Source organism: Pelophylax lessonae, assembly GCF_965119305.1.
Source record: "Pelophylax lessonae genome assembly, chromosome: 12".
NCBI lineage: Eukaryota > Metazoa > Chordata > Amphibia > Anura > Ranidae > Pelophylax > Pelophylax lessonae.
Window position 1 is genome coordinate 108,547,815 of NC_138779.1, and position 25,653 is coordinate 108,573,467.

Below are 25,653 nucleotides of genomic sequence, written 5' to 3' on the forward strand. Positions count from 1 at the left end.
TAATTTTTTTCTATATATTTTCGGTAAAGTGGAGTCACCCTTAAACTTAAATCTCATCCCTCAAATTAACCATTCCATATGTCCTAACCCTAACACCTAACTTTGTCTTTTCTTTGTAATTTTAGTGCTAAATCCAATTACCTTGGCACTAAATCTAACTGTAATTTAGCCTTAAACCACTCTTAACCTAGTGAGCCCAAAAATAGGGATATAACCTGAGGTTTCAGGCGGATATTTCCTGAGTCAGATTCAGCAAAGTTAGTGAACGTCAAGTATAATACAAATACAATGCATTTAAGACCTGATATTTGTATGTAGATGTGGCCACTCAATGACATATTGAGTATGAACTCTAAGTGAGTTTATCCTTTCTCTTTTGCAACTTTGTAGACCAACATCAAAAACATATTCAACAATAGGTCAGCATACAGAACTAGAATTTTCTAATACTGAATCTCCTGTACCAGTTGCTGTAGGGTTAAAACAGTGAAAGGAGGAATGTCAGAGAAAAGAACAGTATGATGTGATTTTCTCTCTGTTGCACCATAAGCCTTTGACTATATTTCTCGCTATTTTATCTAAGAGATTAAAAGGTGCTAATGTCTCCTAGCTGTAATTCAGACCATTAAATGATCAGATGCTATGAAGTTTTTTTTACGTTTTTTTCATACACTGTTTAGAGACAGCTCTGCTTGCTGCTGATGTAATCATTACTGGACACAGGAGGGAAGCTACAATTCTCTACAGTGCAAAATGTGAACATTGATGTATCATTGTTATTAAAAAATAACTACCATAGGCATAAGTGCTTCACAATACAGTAAACCTGTTAGAATATTTCTTCTAGTTGGTACAAAATCATAATCCGATATTTAAATTGGATACAGAACATCATAAATTGGCTAGTTTCTAAAGTATTGACTTGGGGGGAGGAAAGATCATCTGGTAGAGGATACAGAACTTTTTTTTTTATTGTCTAGTAGCTATTGACCTAATTAAGGCTCAGTTTGGATCAGAGGCATAACTAGAACTTTCTGTGCCCCGGTGCAAGAAACCATGAAGGGCCCCCTTGACCCCCTGGAGCGACCTAGCCCCATGCGTCACACCCGTACACCTGAATAGAAGGGGTGGTGGGGGGCGGCATATAGAGGAACTGACCCCTACATTTTCATCCTGCAGCAGAGGAGGGATTGATTCCTCTATATGCCGCCCCCGCCGCCCCTTCTGTTTATTTATTTTTATTTCAGGTACTTATATAGCGCTATCAATTTATGCAGCGCTTTACATATACATTGCACATTCACATCATTCCCTGCCCTCAAGGATCTTACAATCTAAGGTCTCTAACTCCCATTCATACATACATAGTAGGGCCAATTTTATACAGACTCCAATTAACCTACCAGCATTGTCTTTGGAGTGTGGGAGGAAACCGGAGTACCTGAAAGGAAACCCACGCAGGCACAGGGAGAACATGCAAACTCCAGGCAGGTAGTGTCATGGTTGGGATTCGAACCAGTGACCCTCTTGCTGCTAGGTGAAAGTGCTAACCACTACACCACTGTGCCGCCCATATTCTAGCCAGGTGTACAGGGGTGAGGCATGGGCCCCCTGGAGCATAGGGTTGGAATGAGTCGCAGCGGGGGTGGTAGTGATGGGGGGGGGGGTAGAATGGTATGAGTGGCAGCGGTAATGGGGGATGGAATAAGTGGCAGTGGTAAAGGGATGGCATGAGTGGCAGCTGTGGGGGGAATGGGATCAGTAGCAGCAGTAGTGGTGGGGTAGATGCAATGGGATGAGTGGCAGTGGTGGTGGGTGGATGGGATAGGATGAGTGGCAGAGGTGGGGGGATAGGATGGGATGAGTGGCAGAGGTGATGGTGGGATGGAATCAGTGGCAGCGGGGGATGGATGGGATAAGTGGTGGTGGTAGTGGTGGGTGGATGAGATGGGATCAGTGGTGGTGGGGGGAATGAGATCAGTGGCAGCAGTGGTGGGGGGAATGAGATCAGTGGCAGTGGTGGTGGGATGGGATGAGTGGCAGCAGTGGTGGTAAAGGGGATGGGATGAGTGGCAGCGGTGGTGGTGGTGAAGGCGGTGGGATCAGTGGCAATGGGGGTGCAGGGGGTGGGATCAGTGGCAGTGGTAGTGGTGGTGAAGGGGTTGGGATCAGTGGCAGCGGTGCTGGTGGTGAGGGGGGTGGGATCAGTGGCCTCGGTGGTGGTGGTGGTGAAGGGGGTGGGATAAGTGGCAGCAGTGGTGGTGGTGAGGGGGTGGGATCAGTGGCAGTGGTGGTGGGGGGGAATGAGATCAGTGGCAGCGGTGGTGGTGGAGGGATGGGATCAGTGGCAGTGGTGGTGGTGAACGGGGTGGGATCAGTGGCAGCGGTGATGGTGAATGGGGTGAGATCAGTGGCAGCGGTGGTGGTGAATGGGGTGGGATCAGTGGCAGCGGTGGTGGTACATGGGGTGGGATCAGTGGCAGTGGTGGTGGTGAGGGGGTGGGATCAGTGACAATGGTGGTGGTGGGGGGGTGGGATTAGTGACAGCGGTGATGGTGAGGGGGGGTAGGATTAGGGACAGCGGTGGTGGTGAGGGGGGTTGGGATTAGTGACAGCGGTGGTGGTGAGAGGGAGTGGGATTAGTGACAGCGGTGGTGGTGAGGGGGGTGGAGTTAGTGACAGTGGTGGTGGTGAGGGAGGGTAGGATTAGTGACAGCAGTGGTGGTGAGGAGGGTGGAATTAGTGACAGCAGTGGTGGCGAGGAGGGTGGGATTAGTGACAGCGGTGATGGTGAGGAGGGTGGGATTTATGACAGTGGTGGTGGTGAGGAGGGGTGGGATAAGTGACAGCGGTGGTGGTGAGGGGGGTAGGTTTAGTGACAGCAGTGGTGGTGAGGGGGTGGGATTAGTGACAGTGGTGTTGGTGGGGGGGTGGGATTAGTGACAGCAGTGGTGGTGAGGGGGGGAATTAGTGACAGTGGTGGTGGTGAGGGGGTTAGGATTAGTGACAGTGGGTGATGTGAGGGGTGGGTGGGATTAGTGACAGTGATGATGGTGAGGAGGGGGTAGGATTAGTGACAGTGATGATGGTGAGGGGTGGTAGGATTAGTGACAGCGGTGGTGGTGAGTGGGGGTGGGATTAGTGACAGCAGGGGTGGTGAGGGGGTAGGATTAGTGACAGAGGTGGTGGTGAGGGGGTGGGATAAGTAACAGCATGGTGAGGGGGTGGGATTAGTGACAGCGGTGGTGGTGAGGGGGGTGGGATTAGTGACAGCAGTGGTGGTGAGGGGCTGAGATTAGTGACAGTGGTGGAGAGGGGGGGTAGGATTAGTGACAGCGGTGGTGGTGAGGGGGGTTTAATTAGTGACAGCAGTGATGGTGAGGGGGTAGGATTAGTGACAGCAGTGGTGGTGAGGAAGGTGGAATTAGTGACAGCAGTGGTGGCGAGGAGGGTGGGATTATTGACAGTGGTGATGGTGAGGAGGGTGGGATTTATGACAGTGGTGGTGGTGAGGGGGGGTGGGATAAGTGACAGCGGTGGTGGTGAGGGGGGAAGGTTTAGTGACAGCAGTGGTGGTGAGGGGGTGGGATTAGTGACAGTGGTGTTGGTGGGGGGTGGGATTAGTGACAGCAGTGGTGGTGAGGGGGGGAATTAGTGACAGTGGTGGTGGTGAGGGGGTTAGGATTAGTGACAGTGGGTGATGTGAGGGGTGGGTGGGATTAGTGACAGTGATGATGGTGAGGAGGAGGTAGGATTAGTGACAGTGATGATGGTGAGGGGTGGTAGGATTAGTGACAGCGGTGGTGGTGAGTGGGGGTGGGATTAGTGACAACAGGGGTGGTGAGGGGGTAGGATTAGTGACAGAGGTGATGGTGAGGGGGTGGGATAAGTAACAGCATGATGAGGGGGTGGGATTAGTGACAGCGGTGGTGGTGAGGGGGGTGGAATTAGTGACAGCAGTGGTGGTGAGGAGCTGAAATTAGTGACAGTGGTGGAGAGGGGGGGTAGGATTAGTGACAGCGGTGGTGGTGAGGGGGGTTTAATTAGTGACAGCAGTGCTGGTGAGGGGGTAGGATTAGTGACAGTGGGTGATGGTGAGGGGGGTGGGATTAGTGACAGTGGTGATGGTGAGGAGGGGGTAGGATTAGTGACAGTGGGTGATGGTGAGGGGGGTGGGATTAGTGACAGTGGTGATGGTGAGGAGGGGGTAGGATTAGTGACAGCGGTGGTGGTGAGGGGGGTAGGATTAGTGACAGTGGTGGTGTCATCCTCCCCCCACCACCTCTGCCTCTTACTGACCCCCCCTAAAACAGATCTCATTCCTATCTGTTGTAGAGGTAATAGGGGGGGAAAAGGGATGAGATCTATGGTGAGGGGGGATGTGGGGGAATTAATAGGAACCAAAGGTGGTGGAGGATTGGTACAGTTGTCCTAGCAATGTGTCACTTACCTTGTCAGTCAGTCCATTCCCCCTCAGCATCCACTACACGTGCCTCCATGGGGTCTCCTTGAAGAGGGGAGAGCTCCTCCCCCTATCTCTATTGGTGTCAGCTGGTCAGCTGAATTTTTTTCTTCATGTCCTCCTCCTCCACAGCGTCTCTCAATCCCTGGAGAGGATAGGCGGGGCTCCAGGCTCCTGTGCTCAGCTCCGCCTCCCCTCAGTGGCCGGCCACACCCCCCACATGGTAGAATCAGAATGAATAAATGAACAGACTGATGGACGGATGAACAGATTGAAGGACGAACGGGTGGGCCCAATGGGCCCCCCCTACAGTAGCGGAAGTCCAGGGCCCAGTCGCAATGGCGACTGCTGCGACTCTGGTAGTTCCGCCACTGGTTTGTATAACAACAGAGTAAAGCCTCTGTTAATACGGTCAAAACACCAAGTACCAAATCCTAGGTTTCGGTCTCTCTCAAGAGGAATCTGAAAGATACTTTACTGTAACGTATGAATGAAAATCTGAAAAATAATTGTCTCCTTAATTAGTGCTTGTTGAATACCAAATTTGAACTGCAGTGTCTAAAGGCTGTAAGTCACAGTAAAATATGAAGGAAAAACGTTTTTTCTTTTTTAAATGCAGATTAAGCAGACACATATGCACTGAGCTTGCATGAAATGGCCGCTACACACCGCATGACTAACAGGTTGGATACTGTTGTTGTTCTATTCCGCTATTGAATAGCAAAAAAAACATTTGAATGAAAAACTGAAAAATATTTTTTTTTTCCCTGAATACTGAAACATGTTTATTTTCCCCTTACAATGGTGCTTTTTGAAGAGCAGGTTAGAAAAGCAGTGTCTGTCTAAACACTGTATGTCAAAGTAAAATATGAAGGAAAAAAGTTTTTTTCTTTTTTAAATGCAGATTAAGCAGACACATATGCACTGAGCTTGCATTAAATGTGCAGCACCACACGCCGCCCACCTAACAGACTGATACAAGTTTTTTTTTTCTCCTTTCTCCTCCTCACTGGGCTCATGTCAGGGCATAAAGATCATGCACTGCACCCCCACACAATACAATCAATGTAGATCGCTGTCTGATTAAAGAAGATTCTTCCTATTCTTTCCCTCAAAGCAATCTCCAGCCTGACCCTACAATAATCCCCTATCTCTCCCTCAGCAGCAGCAGCAGGAACCTCTCCCTAATATAGTTTGAGCAGAGTGACGTGTGGAGCTATGTGACTCCAGCTTATATAGACTCTGGGTCACATGCTGCACTGGCCAATCACAGCCATGCCATTAGTAGGCATGGCTGTGATGCTTCTAAGGGCACACTAGTTAAACGCTTGCTGATTGGCTGCCTTGCACCTGTTGAAACCGTGCCATTAAAACCGCACCAAAACATCAAATAACATTACCGAACAACGGACAGTACCCGAACATACAGTGAAATGTTCGGGTATGTGTCCGGGTACCGAATGCCCAAAAGTCCGGTACAATCCCGAACAATACAGTCTGGGTTCACTCAACCCTATTCACAAGTCTTAAAGTCTCTGTAAAGGCATTTTTAAAAAATAAAAACATGTCATACTTACCAGCTCTGTGCAATGGTTTTACATAGAGCAGCCTCGATACAAAACTTTGATACACTTTGCATACTGTTGTTGTATTCCGCTTATCAATAAAAACCCATTTAGGGGAAAAAAATAATTTGCAGCCTAGTCTGCATATGTTACAGTGAGATACACCCTTTGCATACTGTTGTATTCCACTTTGCAATAAAAACCCATTTAGGGGATAAAAAGTTAATTGCGGCCTAGTCTGCATATGGTACAGTGAGATACACCCTTTGCATACTGTTGTATTCCGCTTATCAATAAAAACCCATTTAGGGGAAGATCCAAAATTCCATAAATATGAGGAGAAGGTCATATAAGGGACGTGGCCTGGGTCGTGGTGTTGCTGGTGGAGCTCCTGTTGCAAAGAGAGGACGTGGTCGATCTGTGCCAGCTACACGCACAGGTGAAACACCTTTCTAAGCTGCGAGTAGGCGACAGAACCTGCAGCAGTATTTGGCAGGGCCTAATAAGCCTCTACAAATGTTGAGGCCAGAACAAGTACAGCGATAGTAGATTGGGTTGCTGACAGTGCCTCCAGTTCCTTCACATTGTCTCCCACCCAGTCTTCTGCTGAAAGGTCAGAGTTGGCACCTGCAGCCGATGTCCATCAATCTTTCACCTCACCCCCTTGCAAATCAGCCAAGCAGTCTGAGCCCCAAGTCATGCAGCAGTCTCTTCTTCTTTTTGATGACTCTGTTAGCATGGTTTCCCAGGGCCATCCACCTAGCCCTTCCCCAGAAATGGAAGAGATTGAGTGCACCGATGCCCAACCACTTATGTCTCCAGGTGAGTACATGGGAGGACCATCTCAGCACATCTCGGATGATGACGAAACACAGGTGCCAACTGCTGCGGAATTTTGAATTGTGGAGACTGACAAGGAGGGCAGGGGTGAAGACTAGGTGCAAGACGATGTGGAGGACGATGAGGTCCTCGACCCCACATGGAATGAACGCCATGCAGGTGACCTGAGTAGTTTGGAGGAAGAGGCGGTGGTCGCACAGAGCCACCAGCATAGCAGAAGAGGGAGCAGGGTGCAAAAGCGGAGCGGCCGTGCCCTAGACACTACTCCTGCTACTGACCAACGCAGCAAGGGACCGAGCACACCAAAGCCAGTTAAAAGGAGTTCTCTAGCATGGCAGTTCTTCAGACAATGTGATGATGACAGGACATGAGTGGTTTGCACGCTGTGCAATCAGAGCCTGAAGCGAGGCATAAACCTTCTCAACCTGAGCACAACCTGCATGACCAGGCATCTAAGTGCAAAACACGAGCTGCAGTGGAGTGCACATCTCAAAAACCAAGAAAGGTCTCTGGCTCCTCCTGCTTCCTCTTCTGCTGCTGCAGTCTCAGCCTCTTCATCTACCTCTGTAGTGACAGTGGCACCTGCCACCCCGCAAACAGAGGATCCACCAGCAACACCACCATCTGGGTCACCAACAACCATCTCCACAATGTCCCATGGAAGCGTTCAGATTTCTATCTCCCAAACACTGGAGCAGAAGAGGAAGTACCCCCCCTACCCACCCACGATCCCTAGCCCTGAATGCCAGCATTTCAAAATTCCTGGCCTTTGAGATGCTGTCATTCCGGCTGGTGGAGACGCAGAGTTTTAAAAGCCTTATGGCGGTGGCTGTCCCACAGTACGTCGTGCCCAGCCGCCACTACTTTTCCAGGCAAGCCATCCCTTCCGTGCACAAGCAAGTGGGTGACAAAATCAGGTGTGCACTGCGCAACGCCATCTGTGGCAAGGTCCACCTAACTACAGATACGTGGACCAGTAAGCAGGGACGTTATATCTCCCTAACAGCACACTGGGTAAATGCAGTTGCGGCTGGGCCTGAGGCGGATAGCAGTTTGGCGCATGTCCTTCCACCACCGAGGATTGCAGGGTGCTTCAGTTTGCCTCCTGTACCTAACTCCTCCTACTCCGCTTCCTCATCCTCTACCGCCTCCTCTTCCGGTCAGCGTAACACCTTCACTACCAACTTCAGCACAGCCAGGGGTAAACGACAGCAGGCAGTTTTAAAACTTGCCTGTTTGGGGGAAAAAACCACACACCGCGCAGGATTTGTGGAGGAGCATTGAACAGCAGACCGATGAGTGGTTGCTGACAGTGAGCCTCAAGCCCGGCCTGGTGGTGTGCGATAACGGGCGAAATCTCGTAGCAGCTCTGGGCCTAGCCGGTTTGACACACATCCCTTGCCTGACTCTCTTCCACGTCCCTGTATTACAATGCTAGGAATTTGGCGGGGCTATCTTATATACTGGGGGGCGTATTCACTAATTATTGGCCTCTGGACCCCCTAGTCACTCCAATCACATTCCTAGCATTCTCCAGCCCCCTCAATTGGCTTTTACTGATGGTTCTGGTCCAATCATGGGCTTTTAAAGCCCATTTCCTGTCCCATTGCATTTTGGTCGGTTCTGGTTGCCGAATTCCGAACTTTTCCAGCAAAAAGTTCGGAATTCGGCCGAACCTCGAACAGTCAATGTTTGGGTCGAACCGATGGTCGACCCGAACCGTTCAATCATCCCTATTTACAACCTCTTTAAGATGATTTTGCTGCCATTTGCAGCCCTCTACCCCTTTCCATGTTTGTTTTAGAGCCATTTTAGTGCTCAAAAGTTCGGGTCACCATTGACTTCAATGGGGTTCGGGATCGGGGTAAAGTTTGGGTTAAGTTCGGCCGGACCCGCCGAACCCGGACATCCAGGTGTTCGCTCAACTCTACTTGTGAAATATTTATAGCTATGATTAAAAAAAAACAAAAAAAAACATAATTTTAATTTAGAAAGAGAACTCAATTAGTACCCTCAATGCTGGTTTGATTGAGAGCTTGGCAACATCTCCCTTGGTATAACTTCAATTAGTATCAATAAGCTAGCCTCAAAAAGAAGTTCTTCAGTTAATCCTTTAAAGATATTGCAGAAAATAAAGAACAAAAAGCATAAAAACTCTGGGTTTGTGCTTTTTGCCCAATCTTGGTCCAAGTTATAGCCAGGACTTAGGAAGGGATTGACCTAAACATGTGCGCTGGATTTTTTGTGTGTTTTGTACTTCAGGTTCTGCAATATGTTTAAATAAGTGTAGCACCCTCCTAGGTAGGTGCTAGAGAGTGAGTATAGTTTTGGCTCTGTCTGCCTATCAGAGGAGAAGCAGGCAAATTCTATATTGCTTTCTGCTTAACAGAGAGCAGGTTCTTTGAGTTAGGTCTGCTCATGGTGCTCAGTGTGTGATGCATCTGGTCCAGAGAAGTGTTTCACACTGGTCCAATAGGGAGGCATATTGGGCAGTGGAGAAAACCTGACCAATGGGCACACAGGCTTTGATACAGACCCAGTGATTGGCACAGACTGCTGTGTCGGTGCATTGTGGGGTGTGGTATAAAAGCCAGGAGCACGTGTGCTTGGGGTCTTTGGCTGGTGAGCAGATTCCAGGAAGGAGGGTGGTGGCTGCCTCCTCTTCTGCAGCAGTTTGTGTATGGTCACAGGCAGTCGGCCTGGTGAGCCAGACGGAAGGAGCTCAACCCAGAGATCCAGGAGAGCTAGAGGGGTTGAGACACTGGAAAACCTGGAAAAACAGTATTGTGAGTACAGGGGATTGCATCTAAGGGCTTAACCAGGAAGGGAGCCACCCCAGATTAGAGTAGTCAGAGGACAGGTGTCAGCTGGTGGAGTGAAAAGGGGTGCTAGGTGAGTACCCTGAAGATAGTGTGCAAGCAAGTCTTTTGTTCAGAGACACAATTCATCTAGTGGCAAGGGGAAATTAGCAGCCTGGCTGCATCTTCAGATAGAAGTCCTCAGAATTGTGAATAGTTCAAGTTCCGGAGTATCCCACTCTTCCCTTCTCCCATCCCTATTTATAATAAAACAACAAAAACAACCAAAACCCCTAGACTGTTCATTGACTGAGCCAGGAAAGTAAAGCTTTAAGTTTCTGCATGCAGTTGCTAACAGTAACACAGAGGGACCCGAAGAGGTGAACAATCCAGCAGTCCCCTAGGGGGCAGTGCTACATAAAGAATCAACTGAACGACTTGTTTGTGAGGGCTTGTTTTTTGATTATAATCCTATTCTAATTTTTGAAAAACTACACCAGAATCTGTGAAAAAAAAAACCCTGTGATGCTTCCTCGTGATGCTTTTTTTTGCAAATAACAGATGTGTTGGTGAAAGTTCCTGTTTCCCAGTTACTCTGTGGTTCTGTGGTGGGGCTATTCACCATTCACTTCAGCACCTGGGATTGATTTAGACCAGGGATCCTCAAACTACGGCCCTCCAGCTGTTGCGGAACTACACATCCCATGAGGCATTGTAAAACTCTGACATTCACAGACATGACTAGGCATGATGGGAATTGTAGTTCCTGAACAACTGGAGGGCCATAGTTTGAAGACCCCTGATTTAGACTGTAGGGTGTGTGGAAAATTGGAAAATACTATTATACCAGAAACTTTTAGGAAATACAGTACCTTAAAAAAATGTAAGATTTTTCAGGTCCTATGTAGATATGTTATGGCTTAGTAGGTATGAACCTGGGAAAAAAAATCTGATAATGTTGGCTTTTAGAGCTTTGCCATGCGAAATATGTTCTATCTATGTACAGGGGTGGGTGGATACACAATTTTCTAGGGTTTCAAGAACTGAGCTACAAATTATACTTAGAAAGTAGGTATTACATGTTCATTTGTTCTATTAGGTGACTTCAATAATTCTTCACTTGTTTTCTAAAATCTACCCTCTCACTTTTTTAAGTAAAAATAATGTATAAAAAAAAAATCGGCAAATGGCTAATACTATCAGGCTGTGGAAGCGCACTGCAAAAACTCTGTTAATAATTAATCCTTAATTATTTGTTTTGGATGGGGTTGTCCTTTATTTTTTTTGTTACATTGATTCTGTTAATTGAAACATTACGAAAACTGAACACAAGCAATTATTTTCTTTCTTTTTTATTTGATATCTGAAGTATGTGAAGCTCGGAATCTTATTCCTATGGATCCCAATGGTTTGTCAGACCCATATGTGAAGCTGAAGCTCATACCAGATCCAAAGAACCTGACCAAACAGAAAACCAGGACTGTGAAGTCTACGCTTAACCCAATATGGAATGAAGCCTTTATATTGTAAGTAAGCTGTTCTTTTCTTTTACCATTAAAGGGGATGGCACTTTTTTCATCTAAATATCAATAATCTCATTAACGTTTGGTAATTTCTTAAAAATCTCATTACTAGTTTGGAAATACATAAGTACTGTATATAGAAGGCAGACAAATTTGAAGGTATACAGGGGATGAAAACTTTTCTTCCTGCTTCTATGATTTTTGCCTTGCTGATTATCTTCCCTCACTGCATGCCTATCAGACAGGGTCTGTTTGATTGAAAACAACAGACTCTCTCAAACCTCTAATGAAGTGAAACACTCACAGTGCTCCTGGTAGCCATAATACATGCAATCTTTTTCTGTTGCTTTAGGTGAAATCAAGGAGTTTAAGAACATACTGTACATCTTTATTCATAGCAAATAGGTATACCTGTATTTGTTTTCTCAAAAAGATACACAATACATGATTGACTCACGTAAGTTGTGAATTTTAATGGCAGAGCTATTGTAGTAAAGCGTGAGCTAGCACAGATGAGCAAAAAAACTTTGAGGCCAACTTACGAAAACTTGAGAACAAAGAGCCATTACTCAAAGAAAATGGTTAGGGTTCTAAAATCAATTGTCCTAGGACAGTTTTAGTGATAGAAAGAAAGCTAATTTTTAATATGGGCAACATCACTTATAAAATTAACTGAAAAGCATTGACAGGCTGCAGCCTGCCATTATTTGACCTGCTCTGCAGGACTTCTTTATTGTACAGGGATTAATGATTAATCTCTTTGTATGTCTCTTTATCTCTTTTTTGAAGCACACGTGAAATTGAGAAATGGAATAAAGTAGAACATTAAGGAGTACAGACTATAGCAGGCTCATTTAATATGAAGTTACCAAGAGCAATGAGGATGTGCAAAGTCAGTAAGGAAACATACAAAAACCAGATTAGTTTTAGTTTGTACACAACACATATGATCTACACAGCCACTTGGGTTGACCATTCATTCAAATGTTATGTTATGTCTGGGCATACAGTACAGTATTAGTGCACTACAATACAGTATCAGTATTTTTATAACTCCTTTAGGAAAAAATATGAAAGTGGATATATTTTTGAAATTTATATAAGAAATTCTACTGATTTCATAATGTGGCTCAGCAGTTCTCGTGTGGGGACAACACTAATGTTTAGCCATACCCAGGTTGAACTTTTGGTAGCACGTGCAGGCATAGTGGCTTGGTGCTCCTAACAACAATCAATATTTTTGTTATAGGCAACTAAAGAACATACTGTATATGTTACAGTCATGAGAAATTGCTGAATATCAGAAATATACATAGGAATTGAACTCCAAAAAGCCAAACCTTTTTTACTTGAGATCTTATGCTCAGTGGAGCCCACTGGAATTATTACCATCTCACCAGAGAAGTAACAAAGGTTGCATAGGTATAGTAAGCAAAATCAGAAGCCGGCCTTCAAGGTAGGTTAAAAACGTTCCCACGCGAACTAGCTTTGCCAAGTCTCTTTCTCAGCAACTCCCAATCAGGGCCGCCATCAGGGGGGTACAGCCAGTACTCTTGTATGGGGCCCTGGCACATAGGGGGGCCCGGACAGCAGGAAGATCGGACATACCTCCCAACCTGGGCAGGACTGTCCCGCTGTCCCGCTGTACAGAGGCTTTGTCCGGCATAATTCTGGTGATAAATGTTACCTTCTAGCTCAGAAGGACCTGCAGCATTGGGAACATTTAGAACAGTCAGGGATTGGCTAACAAACCAGCTGGGTGTGCACTATGCAGCCACAATGAGAGACTGCACCTGTCTAATTCATGCTGTGATGTTTGTAATGGGCGGGACTGCTACTCAGACCCGCCCCCTGTGTCAAGCAACACGTGCATAGGGAAGAAGGAGGAGGAAGATATGGCAGCCAGCAACAGAAAGGTATTTTAGAAAGGTAATCATGTGGAAGATGGAGGACCTTTGGGGAAGATAAGGGCAGAGGAGAGGTGTGTGTGTTGCAGAGAATGTAGCAGCTGGGAAGAGGTGCGGTACAGAGGCATTTAAGTACATTCACTACTATGTACAGCTTGGCATGGCACTACTCCAGATTTTTAACATTGGCCTCAATGGGAAATCTTGGTCACCTTTTTATAGCACTTCTCCCGATTTTTAATATTGGCCTCAATGGAGAATCTTGGTCAGCTTGGTATGGCACTGCTCTCTGTCTAACATTTGCATCTATGGGAAATCTTGGTCAGCTTAGTAAGGCACTACTCCCTATCTAGCACTCTCCTGAACCCTGTGCATAATGCACTCCAGAACCCTGCATTCTGTATCTAGCATTCTCCTGAACGTATTCCTGACCCCTGAACTTTGATACGTAATGCATTCCTGACCCCTGCACTCTGTTTGGGGATGGGGTTGTGAATTTGTGGAGGGATTTGGGGGGTTGCGCTGTGAGGGGTGATTGGGAGGGATTTCTTCTAGGAAGAGGGATTGGGGGAGGGGGTGATAATAGAATTTTGATATTTTCGGTGGAAGGGGGGGGCCCTGTCAGGTGGGCTGTATGGGGCCCCAGGATTTCTAGCGGCAGCCCTGCTCCCAATCACTAACAAGATCTACAAACTCACTCTTAGGATTACCTCACACAAAAATAAACAGTTGTGTGGCTGTTATTACAAAAACGTGGCTGTACGACTCCATTCCCAATGTGGGCATAGCAGGCTGGTATGTTTACTGCAGACTCGGATAAGTCCACAGGTGGAGGAGTCTGTATATATTGTGATATGAGAACTCAGGGTCACCTCCACCTGCTTGTAAAATTGACAGTCTTGATTAAACTTGCACAAAAACAGAAAACAAAAACAGCTTTAGCCGGTTCACACTGCCGCGACCACTAAAGTCGCCTCATAAGGGGCGACTTAGCGCGACTTCAGCGTGACTTCAGCGCGACTTACGCGAGACGACTTTGTAGGACTTTGTATTTGGCCAATCAGAATATGATGTGTTGTGACCTAATTTCCCTTTCCTTTTTTTTTGCTGGCATTTATCGGGCATTTTTTGGGCGTCTTTGGAGGCAGGCATGTCTTTAGTGTCTGGGGGGTCTAAAAAGTGTACCTGTGAAGTTTCAGCTCTGTAGCATGTCCAGAACCCCCCAAAAATTAGCATTTTTCTTATAATTTTTATTAGAACATTAATACGGCTTCTCTCCACCTGGCTTTATTTCTTGCAGGCATTTATCGGGCATTTTCTGAGGCAGGCATGACTTTTTTTGTATTTAGTGTCTGGGGGGTCTAAAAAGTGTACCTGTGAAGTTTCAGCTCTGTAGCATGTCCAGAACCCCCCAAAAATTAGAATTTTTCTTATAATTATTAATACAGCAGTGTGGCGGATTCTGTACACCTTGCCTTTTTTCTTGCAGGCATTTATCAGGTATTTTTTGAGGCAGGCATGACTTTTTTTGGATTTAGTGTCTGGGGGGTCCAAAAAGTGTACCTGTGAAGTTTCATCTCTGTAGCAAGTCCAGAACCCCCCAAAAAATTATCATTTTTCTTATAATTTTTATTAGAACATTAATACGGCTTCTCTCCACCTGGCTTTTTTTCTTGCAGGCATTTATCGGGCATTTTTTGAGGCAGGCATGAATTTTTTTGGATTTAGTGTCTGGGGGGTCCAAAAAGTGTACCTGTGAAGTTTCAGCTCTGTAGCTTTTCCAGAACCCCAAAAAAATTTGCATTTTTCTTATATTTTTTATTAGAACATTAATACGGCTTCTCTGCACCCGGCGTTTTTTCTTGAAGGCATTTATCGGGCATTTTTGGAGGCAGGCAGGAAGGCCTTTTTTTGGATTTAGTGTCTGGGGGGTCTAAAAAGTGTCCCTGTGAAGTTTCAGCTCTGTAGCATGTCCAGAACCAGAAAAAAAAGCATTTTTCTTATCATTATTAATACAGCAGTGTGGGTTCAGTGGGTTCAGTGTGGGTTCTGGATATGCTACAGAGCTGAAACTTCACAGGGACACTTTTTGGACCCCCCAGACACTAAATCCAAAAAAAGTCATGCCTGCCTCCAAAAATGCCCAATAAATGCCTGCAAGAAAAAAAGCCACGTGGAGAGAAGCCGTATTAATGTTCTAACAAAAATTATAAGAAAAATGCTAATTTTTTTGGGGTTCTGGACATGCTACAGAGCTGAAACTTCACAGGTACACTTTTTAGACCCCCCCAGACACTAAATTCAAAAAAAGTCATGCCTGCCTCAAAAAATGCCCAATAAATGCCTGCAAGAAAAAAAAAGCCAGGTGGAGAGAAGCCGTATTAATGTTCTAATAAAAATTATAAGAAAAATGCTCTTTTTTCCTTGTTCAATACCATTTTTATGGAAAGTCGGATCACAAGTCGGATCACAAGTCGCTTCAATTAAGATAAGGAGGCGACTCCCATTGAAGTATATGGGACAAGTCGGATCACAGGTCGCCTCAAAGTAGGTAAAAAGGACCCTTTTCTGAAGTCGGAGCGACTTCAGTAGTGCCAATTAAGACGGCACTGATTGATTAACATGGCTTTTGTTATGTCAAGCGACCTGGGGCGACCTGGGGTGGCACAAGTCGCCTCATAAGTTGCCCTAGTGTGAATGGGCTCTATTCAGCAAACAAATGCAAAATAGTCCATACCTCTGGTATAATGAAAAACAAGAGAATTGTTCAACTGCCCCTATACCAGTCCTACCTAGGGTTTGGGGTTTTCCATCTACTGCAGGAGTATAACACAAGCTGGAACCACAAGAAAAAGAAAGAAGGGGCTCACCGACCTAGTGCATTATCCCAAAAACATTATTTTATTGTAGAAAATGGTCAGTATTATACTCACAATAATATAATTGAATAAAAGCTCATCACAAGGTACAACATCCAGAATCCTCGCAGAGTACAAATTTGAAGTTCAGTCTATAGTCCAACACTTAGCAAACTAGGGGGTGAAATTCTATTTCTGACGCATTTCGAGGTTGATTCTCTTCCTCATAGCCAAGAAGACTAATACTCCCACTCCACTTATAAAGCAAATGACATAAGGAGTGCTCACCTCCTACCCTTTATTACCATTCCATTTCTAAGTATATTTGTAAGTCATCATATACTTGCAGGTTTTTCCTGAGTCTTTTTGGAACACTTTTTATAGATACTTATGCATACACCTTTTTTTGTAGACCCCTGTCCTACATCTACTCCTGAGGAAGTGTGTTTAACGCATGAAATGCTTTGAGTATCCATTGATGCAGTTCTATCAATACTACATGTATTTTGTTTTCATCAATTATGATATGGTGCCATTTTTGGAATGATGTATTTATTTATTTGCTGTCATGTATTTTTTATACACTGGCGTATATTTTCTCTATAATGTATTTTTTTGCTGTAAATGCCATGGTCTTTTTGTCTTCTTCAGATCATCTAATACACACTACTGTTATACTTTTTATCAGCTGCATACCATTGCCTCATTTAAAGTCCCAACCCCCCCTTTTCTCTTGGTCGCCTGACATCCAGGGATGGAGATACTCTATGGCTTAGACAAGGTATCTCATTTAAAGTCCCAAATCTCCCCCCTTTTTTGTGATTCCTCAGAGCCAAGAAGACTACTACCCCCACTCCACTTTTAAAGCAAATGACATAAGGAGTGCCCAGAAGTGGGCATTTCTCCTACGCCTCTTAGGGGCAGAATATGCTCTTTCCCCTGTCATCTGATCTCAATTGTACCAAAATATGTGTCTTATGCTTTATATCAAGGTATATAGATAGGCTTACACACATATAATTATGAACATAGTAAAAATTAACCTGTAATCTCTATACTTTTATATGAATTCACATGTGTGTAATCTGTACGTCCTGTGCAATTAGGGCGGGCTTGAATACATCAGGCCCCTGGTCCACCATATTTAACCAGAAAGGTAGTTACGGATGTGGGGTAAAAAATTGTGGAGCCTGCTCTTATATGTGGCACAATAGGAGAGACATAATAGGTATGGATGGCCATAGTCATAGGATTAAACAGTTCATTAACTGTGGTACATCATATGTCCTTTATGATGAACACAAACTAATACCTGAAATTTTGCCCAAAAATACCAGACTGGCAAAAAACTGAACCCTACACTGAACGAAGGGTACGTTTGCTACACACCATAAGCTATAGGTATTAAAATGTAACTTTTAATAATTTCCTATAAAACAATGTCTGAACTGTATATATGTACAAAAAAGGAGGGTGAGTTTATTGGTTAGCCAATAATATACTGGTGATTAGTGCGCACAATAATCAGTGATCAAGACAAAAGAGAAAATATTGAGGAAAGAGGCGACAACTAGGCCACTGGACATAAGGGATATCTGGTAGGAGCGCTCCCAGACAAGATCAGAGGGGCAAAAACCCTTTCACCTCTGGCACTTCCGGGCCCCCTCACCTGTCATCTGTAGTCCTACATATTAAATGTCCCAAATAGCTCACACATCTAATCTAACCAGGACACACTCAAGGCTCTCTCCTGTTATCTCATATTATTCCTGTCTGAACAAAACAGTCTGTAGAAATCTAGGTAGCCACACACCACTTATTTTGTTTGCTCCTCTTGCTCATCAAGCTCATCTAATGAGTAGCATTAGAACCTATAGGGCTCTATCTCTCTGACTCATATCTGAAAGGATCCTGAGTATCTTCTCTTATAGCAAAGCTATACACTGAAGCTAATACATATCTATATATACGTTGCTCACAGAGCTTAGTGGCTGTCTGGCAGTCTCTTATAAAGAGATTTTTTGAGAGAGAGCTTTGTTATGAGGCACCCTGAGGTCCATGGGGTAGTACAATAATTTACTAGCCTTCCTACTGGGCGTTTAGGAGGGAGGCTGAATCTGGTCACATTAAGTTATAGGCTTATATAACCAAAACTAAATTGTGTGTAGCACTACTCCCTTGGGAGCTGCTGGGTACAGGTTCCCCTGGGATACCATTAGCAACAACAGAACAGTCTGGCATTATTCCAAGTGTTTTACCTCAGACAAGAAACAGTCCAGTATCTTTGGTTTTTAGGTTTTATTTGGAACTTGGATAGGAGAAGGGAATGATTGGGATACTTCAACTTAAAGAACTATGCACAATAGGCTGGGACAACTTGAATCGAGCTGAATAGGGCTGGTTAACGCTGTATAATGTTGAGCAACGCTGAGTAACGCTGAATAGAGCTAGACACAGTTAGGCTGCTGCTTCACTTTGCCCTCAGCTGGGAATGAAACTGTATCCTGAGGTAAGCTGTACTCTGAGGTATACTGTACTGCTGAAAAACTTCAGGGCCCTTCCTAGCACCCCCTTTGTCCCTAATCTTCAGGGTAAATTACTTGGCACCCCTTTCCTGTAACACTCTGTGTGAGCTGGCTCCTTGATCCCCTGACTTCTCTGGAGTGGTCTCCTCTCCTAGGCAGACCCTTGAGCAGATCCCTCAGTACTCACGATACTGTTTTTCCCAAAGTCTTCTGCCCAACAGCTCCATTGGTCAGCACACTGGATCCTCTGCAGCCCAGCTCCGCACCTGGTCCAACAGGCCGACTGCCTGAACCACCTTCCTCAGCAGGAGGAGAGACAGCTGTCCACCTCCTCCTGGGACTTTGCTCCCGCCAAAAGATGCCCTGTCACATGCCCCCTCCAGATTTATAGCCAATCCCAGGATGCATTGCAGCAATGCCCACCCACTGAGACAGCCATAATCCCTGGTGTGCTACTGGTTAGGTTTCCTCCACTGTTCAACAAGCTCCCTTATTGGATACAGTGGGGAGACTCCCTTAGACCCAATAAATCACACCTGGAAACATATGACAGGCTAAATTAACAGATCTGGCTCTCCTGATAAGCAGAACAGAGCCACCAAATGTGTTTTCCTAGCACCTACCTAGGAGGGTGCTACATCCATCCCCCGCCAAAAATGAGCCACGTCCCATTGGCTCTGGGGCAGCTGCCCCCTACAAAAATCCTAGGAGTATCCCACAAACTTGGAAAAAGGGGAAAAGGGAAAAGAAAGAACAAATCTACATATAATTTACGTGAAAAAATATATGCACACATCTGCTGTACAAAATATACATATAGAGTGCATTTTAAGAAAATGCACCCCCCGCCAAACAAACTCTGGTGAATCTTCAAAAGAGAATATATATATATATATATATATATATATATACATCCTGACTGACTACCTCTTAATTGGTGTCACCTGCAAAAGAAGAACAAGGGGTTAGGTACTTTACACATATACAAACACTCTGAATAGCTGAACCTCATGAATGATGAGAAGACCCTCCCCGCAGGGGCAACCTTCTCACCCCAATCCCTGACTGCTCTGTACGTCCAGTCTTGACATGACGCTCGCCTCAATTCATGTAGGTGAATCTGTGCCCTACCACTGGCTACTTAAAGCGGAGTTCCACCCGAAATTTATACTTACCTCCATCTTCTCGCTCCCGGTCACCTGAAAAACAAATGGATAATCGCAATTTTTTTTTTTTCACTTACCTTTTAGAGAAAATATACTCACCTTACTTCCTTCTTCCTCCCCTCGGCGGCCACGGCGATTCGTCACTTCCTGGCTTTTGCAATGATTCCTGGGAGCTGAACGTCATCGCTCCCAGGAATCATTGCGCCTGCACCGGCCCCGACGTCAGTTCCGGGGCGCGCGTGTCATTCCCTTCTAAACAGCTTCTGGGCATGCCCAGAAGCTGTGGAGGGATGACGCGCGCGACCCGGAAGTGACGTCGGGGCCGGTGCAGTGCATCGTGGGACCGAAGAAGGAGGAAGAGGACCGAAGAGGACGCGGAAGAGGATCGCGCTGGCTTCAAGCTGCCCACACCCGAGATGGCAGCGCTGGAGAAGACAATTTCAAGGTAAGTATTTCTCCTGAAAGGTAAGTGCAACCCGGGACAGATCAGAGGCTAGCCATTGTGGAATGTGCTAGCCCTGACTGTCCCGGGGGTATTTTTATAAAAAAATATATAACTAGGGTGGAACTCCGCTTTAATGCAGAGTCCATGGAGAAAGTGCATGCAGCGTCTCCTTACTGCAGTCTATCCGCACGCTTCTTCGTCTGGAACAGGATGGGTCACTGGAGCCTGAGTAACCCACAGTCCTGTCAAATCAGGGATAGCTTCTTTGGGCGTCTCTGGCACCAGAGCACCCCCCACCAAACTTCCAGGATGCACCGCCGATTCCTGTAATGGCTAGTTCCACTGTGGCGCATTGGACCAAAGGTAGTCCCATCGGAATTGTGGCAATTTGTAATCCAGGATCCCGGCCTGATGGCCCAAAGGATCTGCAAAGTAAATGTTCCCTTTTTTTTCTTACATCCAAGACCCTGGCCCGGTGACCCAAGGGGTTTGCAGAACAGCAATATGAGTCAATCCCATTTTCTGGAGAGGGGACGACCCTAGGTTTAAGTCCTGTGGACATGTTTAGTAGTCCCTTGCCACTTCTGTAGGATTAGAAGGGGGAAGGGATGATGAAAAAGGGGTACAGGCCCCAACAGCAACACTTGAACTGACTCTGTTTTAAAGTCTGAAGAAGCTTGATAGACATTTTTTTTTCCTCTGGTGTAGTCTCTTCTTATATAATAGTTTGGGTGAGGGATTCTGACAAGGTTCCTTTGATGGTCCCGAACACGGACTGACCAAGCCTGGCCTGATTCGTCTGGGCGGCGGACCTCCACTTGGTCCAAATAGATAGACTGCACAAAATTCCACTGGGTTTTCACTGACTTGAATCTTTCCCAGAGGTTTGTTCTGGTGGAGTTCCGGTGAGGCTTAAGAATAAATAGAAAGTCCCAGATGGCTTCATCACACCAAGACTCTCTTCTTTCCTCTATTTCTAACATAATCTCCCATGTAGCATAGGGGTAATCATACCCGTATTCCATAGCACCCTTCCTCTGCAGCCACTGCTGCATCCTTGAAAATCTGGGAATCTTAACTCCTGATGAGAGAGCTGTAGGCCTCGTTTTGATCCCGAGCCCAGGCATAGTTCGTGGGTGGGGTTAGATCTGGGACCCTACTAGCATAGGCCTCACAGAACCCCAGACTCTGAGCCAGCTCCCCTCTCACCACAGAGTCCCTTGTTTCCTCATCAGGCACCTCTACTGTGTCAGGACATGGCGGACTGCTTCTAGCCTCAGATCCCCAGTCCCACTTAGTCTCATCCTCCGATTTCCAATTGTCAATCCCTTCCTCAATGGATCCAAATCGGTTTTGGAAGCTTGGATATAGACTGAACATTACATTCGTACTCTGTGAGGATTCTTGATGTTGTACCTTGTGATAAGCTTTTATTTAATTGTATTATTGTGAATATAATACCTACTGTTTTCTACATTAAAATAAAGTTTTTAGGAAAATGCACTAGATCGGTGCACCCCTTCTTTATTTTTCTTGTGGTTCCAGACTACCAGGCTTCTGGAGGCTTATCCTTATATAACCAAGTAAAAGGTTTAACATATCTTTCCCGAGCAAGTCCACTCCCGAGCTCAGGAGAAGTTCAATGGTGTTTCAGTGTCCGGAGAGTTCACTCTCTCATGGCTGTGAACCACTTTGAACTCTTTAACAGGCAGGTGCTTCTTTCTTCCTGCTGGCTTTGAAGACTCCCTTGTGTGTGGCTTAACCCTTTCAGGACCAAAATTCCTGTAATCAGCATCTGGAGGTTTATTCCAACCCCAAAGGTCTCTCCGAACCTCCAAATTCCAGGTTCCGAATAAGAACTTACTAATCCAAAGAGTACTGAAAATCAGTCCTCTCCTCTCTGACCAGACTACCCCAGAACCCCTCACCCTGCATGGGTGGGAACCCCTAAGTACTCAACAATATCTTTAAACCATCTCCCTTAAAAGGGACCACAGTAAAAATAGTGGGTAAAAATACCTGCCATCCAGGACCCATCCCTGGCATCTTGTATATTATGTAAACAAGGACTGATACAGATATTATGAAGACAGGTTGCTCTCTGGACTTGGACTACCTTATAGTGAAATGAAGACCATTTTTTTATACTGAGGGAGTTTACTACTGTCATAATCATAACTGTATATATATACTGTGACAGGAAGTCAGGTAAATCTGTGGATGTTGTCACAGACAGGAGATACATCTCTGCTTGGTTTAGACAGTTCACCAATTACTATAGGGTGTCGGCTGAAAAGGTAGCCAGGATGGCTTAAGGAAGTTGAAAGGCCTTCAGCTGTTCGGAATGAGGAAGTTAAGGCCTCTATAATTTGTCCAAAGGAAGTCCTATTGATTGCTGCCTCCTGACGCTGTGTGAGCTGGGGAGAGGAGGACAGTCAGATGTGTGCCTCCCGACGCTGTGTGAGCATGGGAGAAGGATTGCTGCCTCCTGACGCTGTGTGAGCTGGGGAGAGGAGGACAGTCAGATGTGTGCCTCCCGATGCTGTGTGAGCATGGGAGAAGGATTGCTGCCTCCTGACGCTGTGTGAGCTGGGGAGAGGAGGACAGTCAGATGTGTGCCTCCCGACGCTGTGTGAGCATGGGAGAAGGAATGCCCCCTGAAGCTGTGTGAGCATGGGGAAGACCTCCTGAAGCGAAGGGCGCTGAGGAGGGTAAAAAGTGTGAAGACTTCTCAAGGTGAGAAAATGAACTATTTCTATGTGAAGAGTGTGAAGAGAAAAACCAATGGATGTTTTCTATGTGAAAGGAAAGTCCAATGAACATGTGCTGTGTGAAGAGAAAACGGACATTCTCTATGTGAAGAGATAATAAATGGACTATTGATAGTCTGCTGTATGATCAGCAAAGTCTGCCCAACAGTAGGTTGGGGACGGACTTCCTTAGATAGGTTCCTGTGTGTGAGAAGGTGGCACAGTGGCAAGGATTTATTTTGGATGTTTTTGACGCTTGCACTTGTGTGAAGAAAATTGCATGAATAAAACCTTACACTGCTGTTTGCAACCACTTCTCGGCTATCTCCTTGTGTAACGGACCCCCCAAGGGGTCATCCACTCCCGCCACCGAGCTAATCCCCTCACAATACCCTCACATTCAAATGCTAAACTGACTCTAGATAAATTACATGATGCTTTTAACATCCAGCTGAATGCGTATGCAGATCACATAAAGTGGAAGACAGTGTTTCCTAAATTATTTAAAAAATTGAATTTCCCAAGAGCGGAAAATAACATCTTTGCCAAGTATGCACAAAAATTTCTTGAGCATACAAATGTAACTTGTTATCCTCATTGATGATGATACTATCCTGCAAACCTCTAATCTGCAGAACAAGACTGGTTATTAAAACTGTCCAAGACTGGATTGAGGGAGCCACCTAACCAGGGGTCAAGTCCTGAGAAAGAAAGTGTGGGAACTCACCCAAGATCCCATCCCCCCACCTTAAAAATAAAAAAGTGTGTGTATGTATATATATATATATATATATATATATATATATATATATATATATAAATTTATTGGATATTTCAAACTTTTTTAACAAATAAAAAACTGAAAATTGGGCGTGCAAAATTATTCAGCCCCCTTAAGTTAATACTTTGTAGCGCCACCTTTTGCTGCGATTACAGCTGTAAGTCGCTTGGGGTATGTCTCTATCAGTTTTGCACAGCGAGAGACTGACATTTTTGCCCATTCCTCCTTGCAAAACAGCTCGAGCTCAGTGAGGTTGGATGGAGAGCGTTTGTGAACAGCAGTTTTCAGTTCTTTCCACAGATTCTCGATTGGATTCAGGTCTGGACTTTGACTTGGCCATTCTAACATCTGGATACGTTTATTTGTGAACCATTCCATTGTAGATTTTGCTTTATGTTTTGGATCATTGTCTTGTTGGAAGACAAATCTCCGTCCCAGTCTCAGGTCTTTTGCAGACTCCATCAGGTTTTCTTCCAGAATGGTCCTGTATTTGGCTCCATCCATCTTCCCATCAATTTTAACCATCTTCCCTGTCCCTGCTGAAGAAAAGCAGGCCCAAACCATGATGCTGCCACCACCATGTTTGACAGTGGGGATGGTGTGTTCAGGGTGATGAGCTGTGTTGCTTTTACGCCAAACAAAACGTTTGGCATTGTTGCCAAAAAGTTTGATTTTGGTTTCATCTGACCAGAGCACCTTCTTCCACATGTTTGGTGTGTCTCCCAGGTGGCTTGTGGCAAACTTTAAACAACACTTTTTATGGATATCTTTAAGAAATGGCTTTCTTCTTGCCACTCTTCCATAAAGGCCAGATTTGTGCAGTATACGACTGATTGTTGTCCTATGGACAGAGTCTTGACAACAAAGAGAGAGCCGCTCAGGTGTTAGTTCAACGGGTGGTGCTGGTCAGATCCGCCGTCCAAGCTATGAAGAATCCAAAAAAGTAGACCGCACTCAGGAAAGTAAGATGAAAACAATCAAAACTCCTTTATTCTTCTTCGGTGTAGCAGACAGACAGTACAATGCACATAACAGACGTGCCCGGTTAACGCGTTTCACGAATTAAATCGCTTACTCATAACCATACACTAAGGAGTTTTGATTGTTTTCATCTTACTTTCCTGAGTGCGGTCTACTTTTTTGGATTCTTCTATGGACAGAGTCTCCCACCTCAGCTGTAGATCTCTGCAGTTCATCCAGAGTGATCATGGGCCTCTTGTGCTGCATCTCTGATCAGTCTGCTCCTTGTATGAGCTGAAAGTTTAGAGGGACGGCCAGATCTTCGTAGATTTGCAGTGGTCTGATACTCCTTCCATTTCAATATTATCGCTTGCACAGTGCTCCTTGGGATGTTTAAAGCTTGGGAAATCTTCTTGTATCCAAATCCGGCTTTAAACTTCTCCACAACAGTATCTCGGACCTGCCTCGTGTGTTCCTTGTTCTTCATGATGCTCTCTGCGCTTTAAACAGACCTCTGAGACTATCACAGTGCAGGTGCATTTATACAGATACTTGATTACACACAGGTGGATTCTATTTATCATCATTAGTCATGTAGGTCAACATTGGATCATTCAGAGATCCTCACTGAACTTCTGGAGAGAGAGTTTGCTGCACTGAAAGTAAAGGGGCTGAATAATTTTGCACGCCCAATTTTTCAGTTTTTTATTTGTTAAAGTTTAAACTATCCAATAAATTTCGTTCCACTTCATGATTGTGTCCCACTTGTTGTAGATTCTTCACAAAAAATTACAGTTTTATATCTTTATGTTTGAAGCCTGAAATGTGGCAAAAGGTCGCAAAGTTCAAGGGGGCCGAATACTTTTGCAAGGCACTGTATATATATATATATATATATATATATATATATATATATATACACCTTTTAGTGAGGGCCACTTTAGTGACATGGTAACCAGTCACAGGCCTGTCTGTCTGTCTGGGACAATTTTGACATTTTTCACAAACATGTTAAGATCAGCGTTTTTTTTTTTTTTTTTTTGCTATAAAATTTCTTAGAACCCTCATTATAT

The 25,653-nt window shown here is 45.1% G+C and overlaps 1 protein-coding gene across 1 annotated transcript in view; it reads left to right on the forward strand.

Moving 5' to 3' along the window:
* The window catches only part of PRKCG (protein kinase C gamma), a 621,643-nt gene that overhangs the window by 478,477 nt on the left and 117,513 nt on the right, over nt 1-25,653 (forward strand). The window contains exon 6 of the mRNA XM_082273693.1: nt 11,035-11,191. Within this exon, the coding sequence (XP_082129819.1) occupies nt 11,035-11,191 (157 nt within the window). The remainder of the gene's footprint in view (nt 1-11,034; nt 11,192-25,653) is intronic.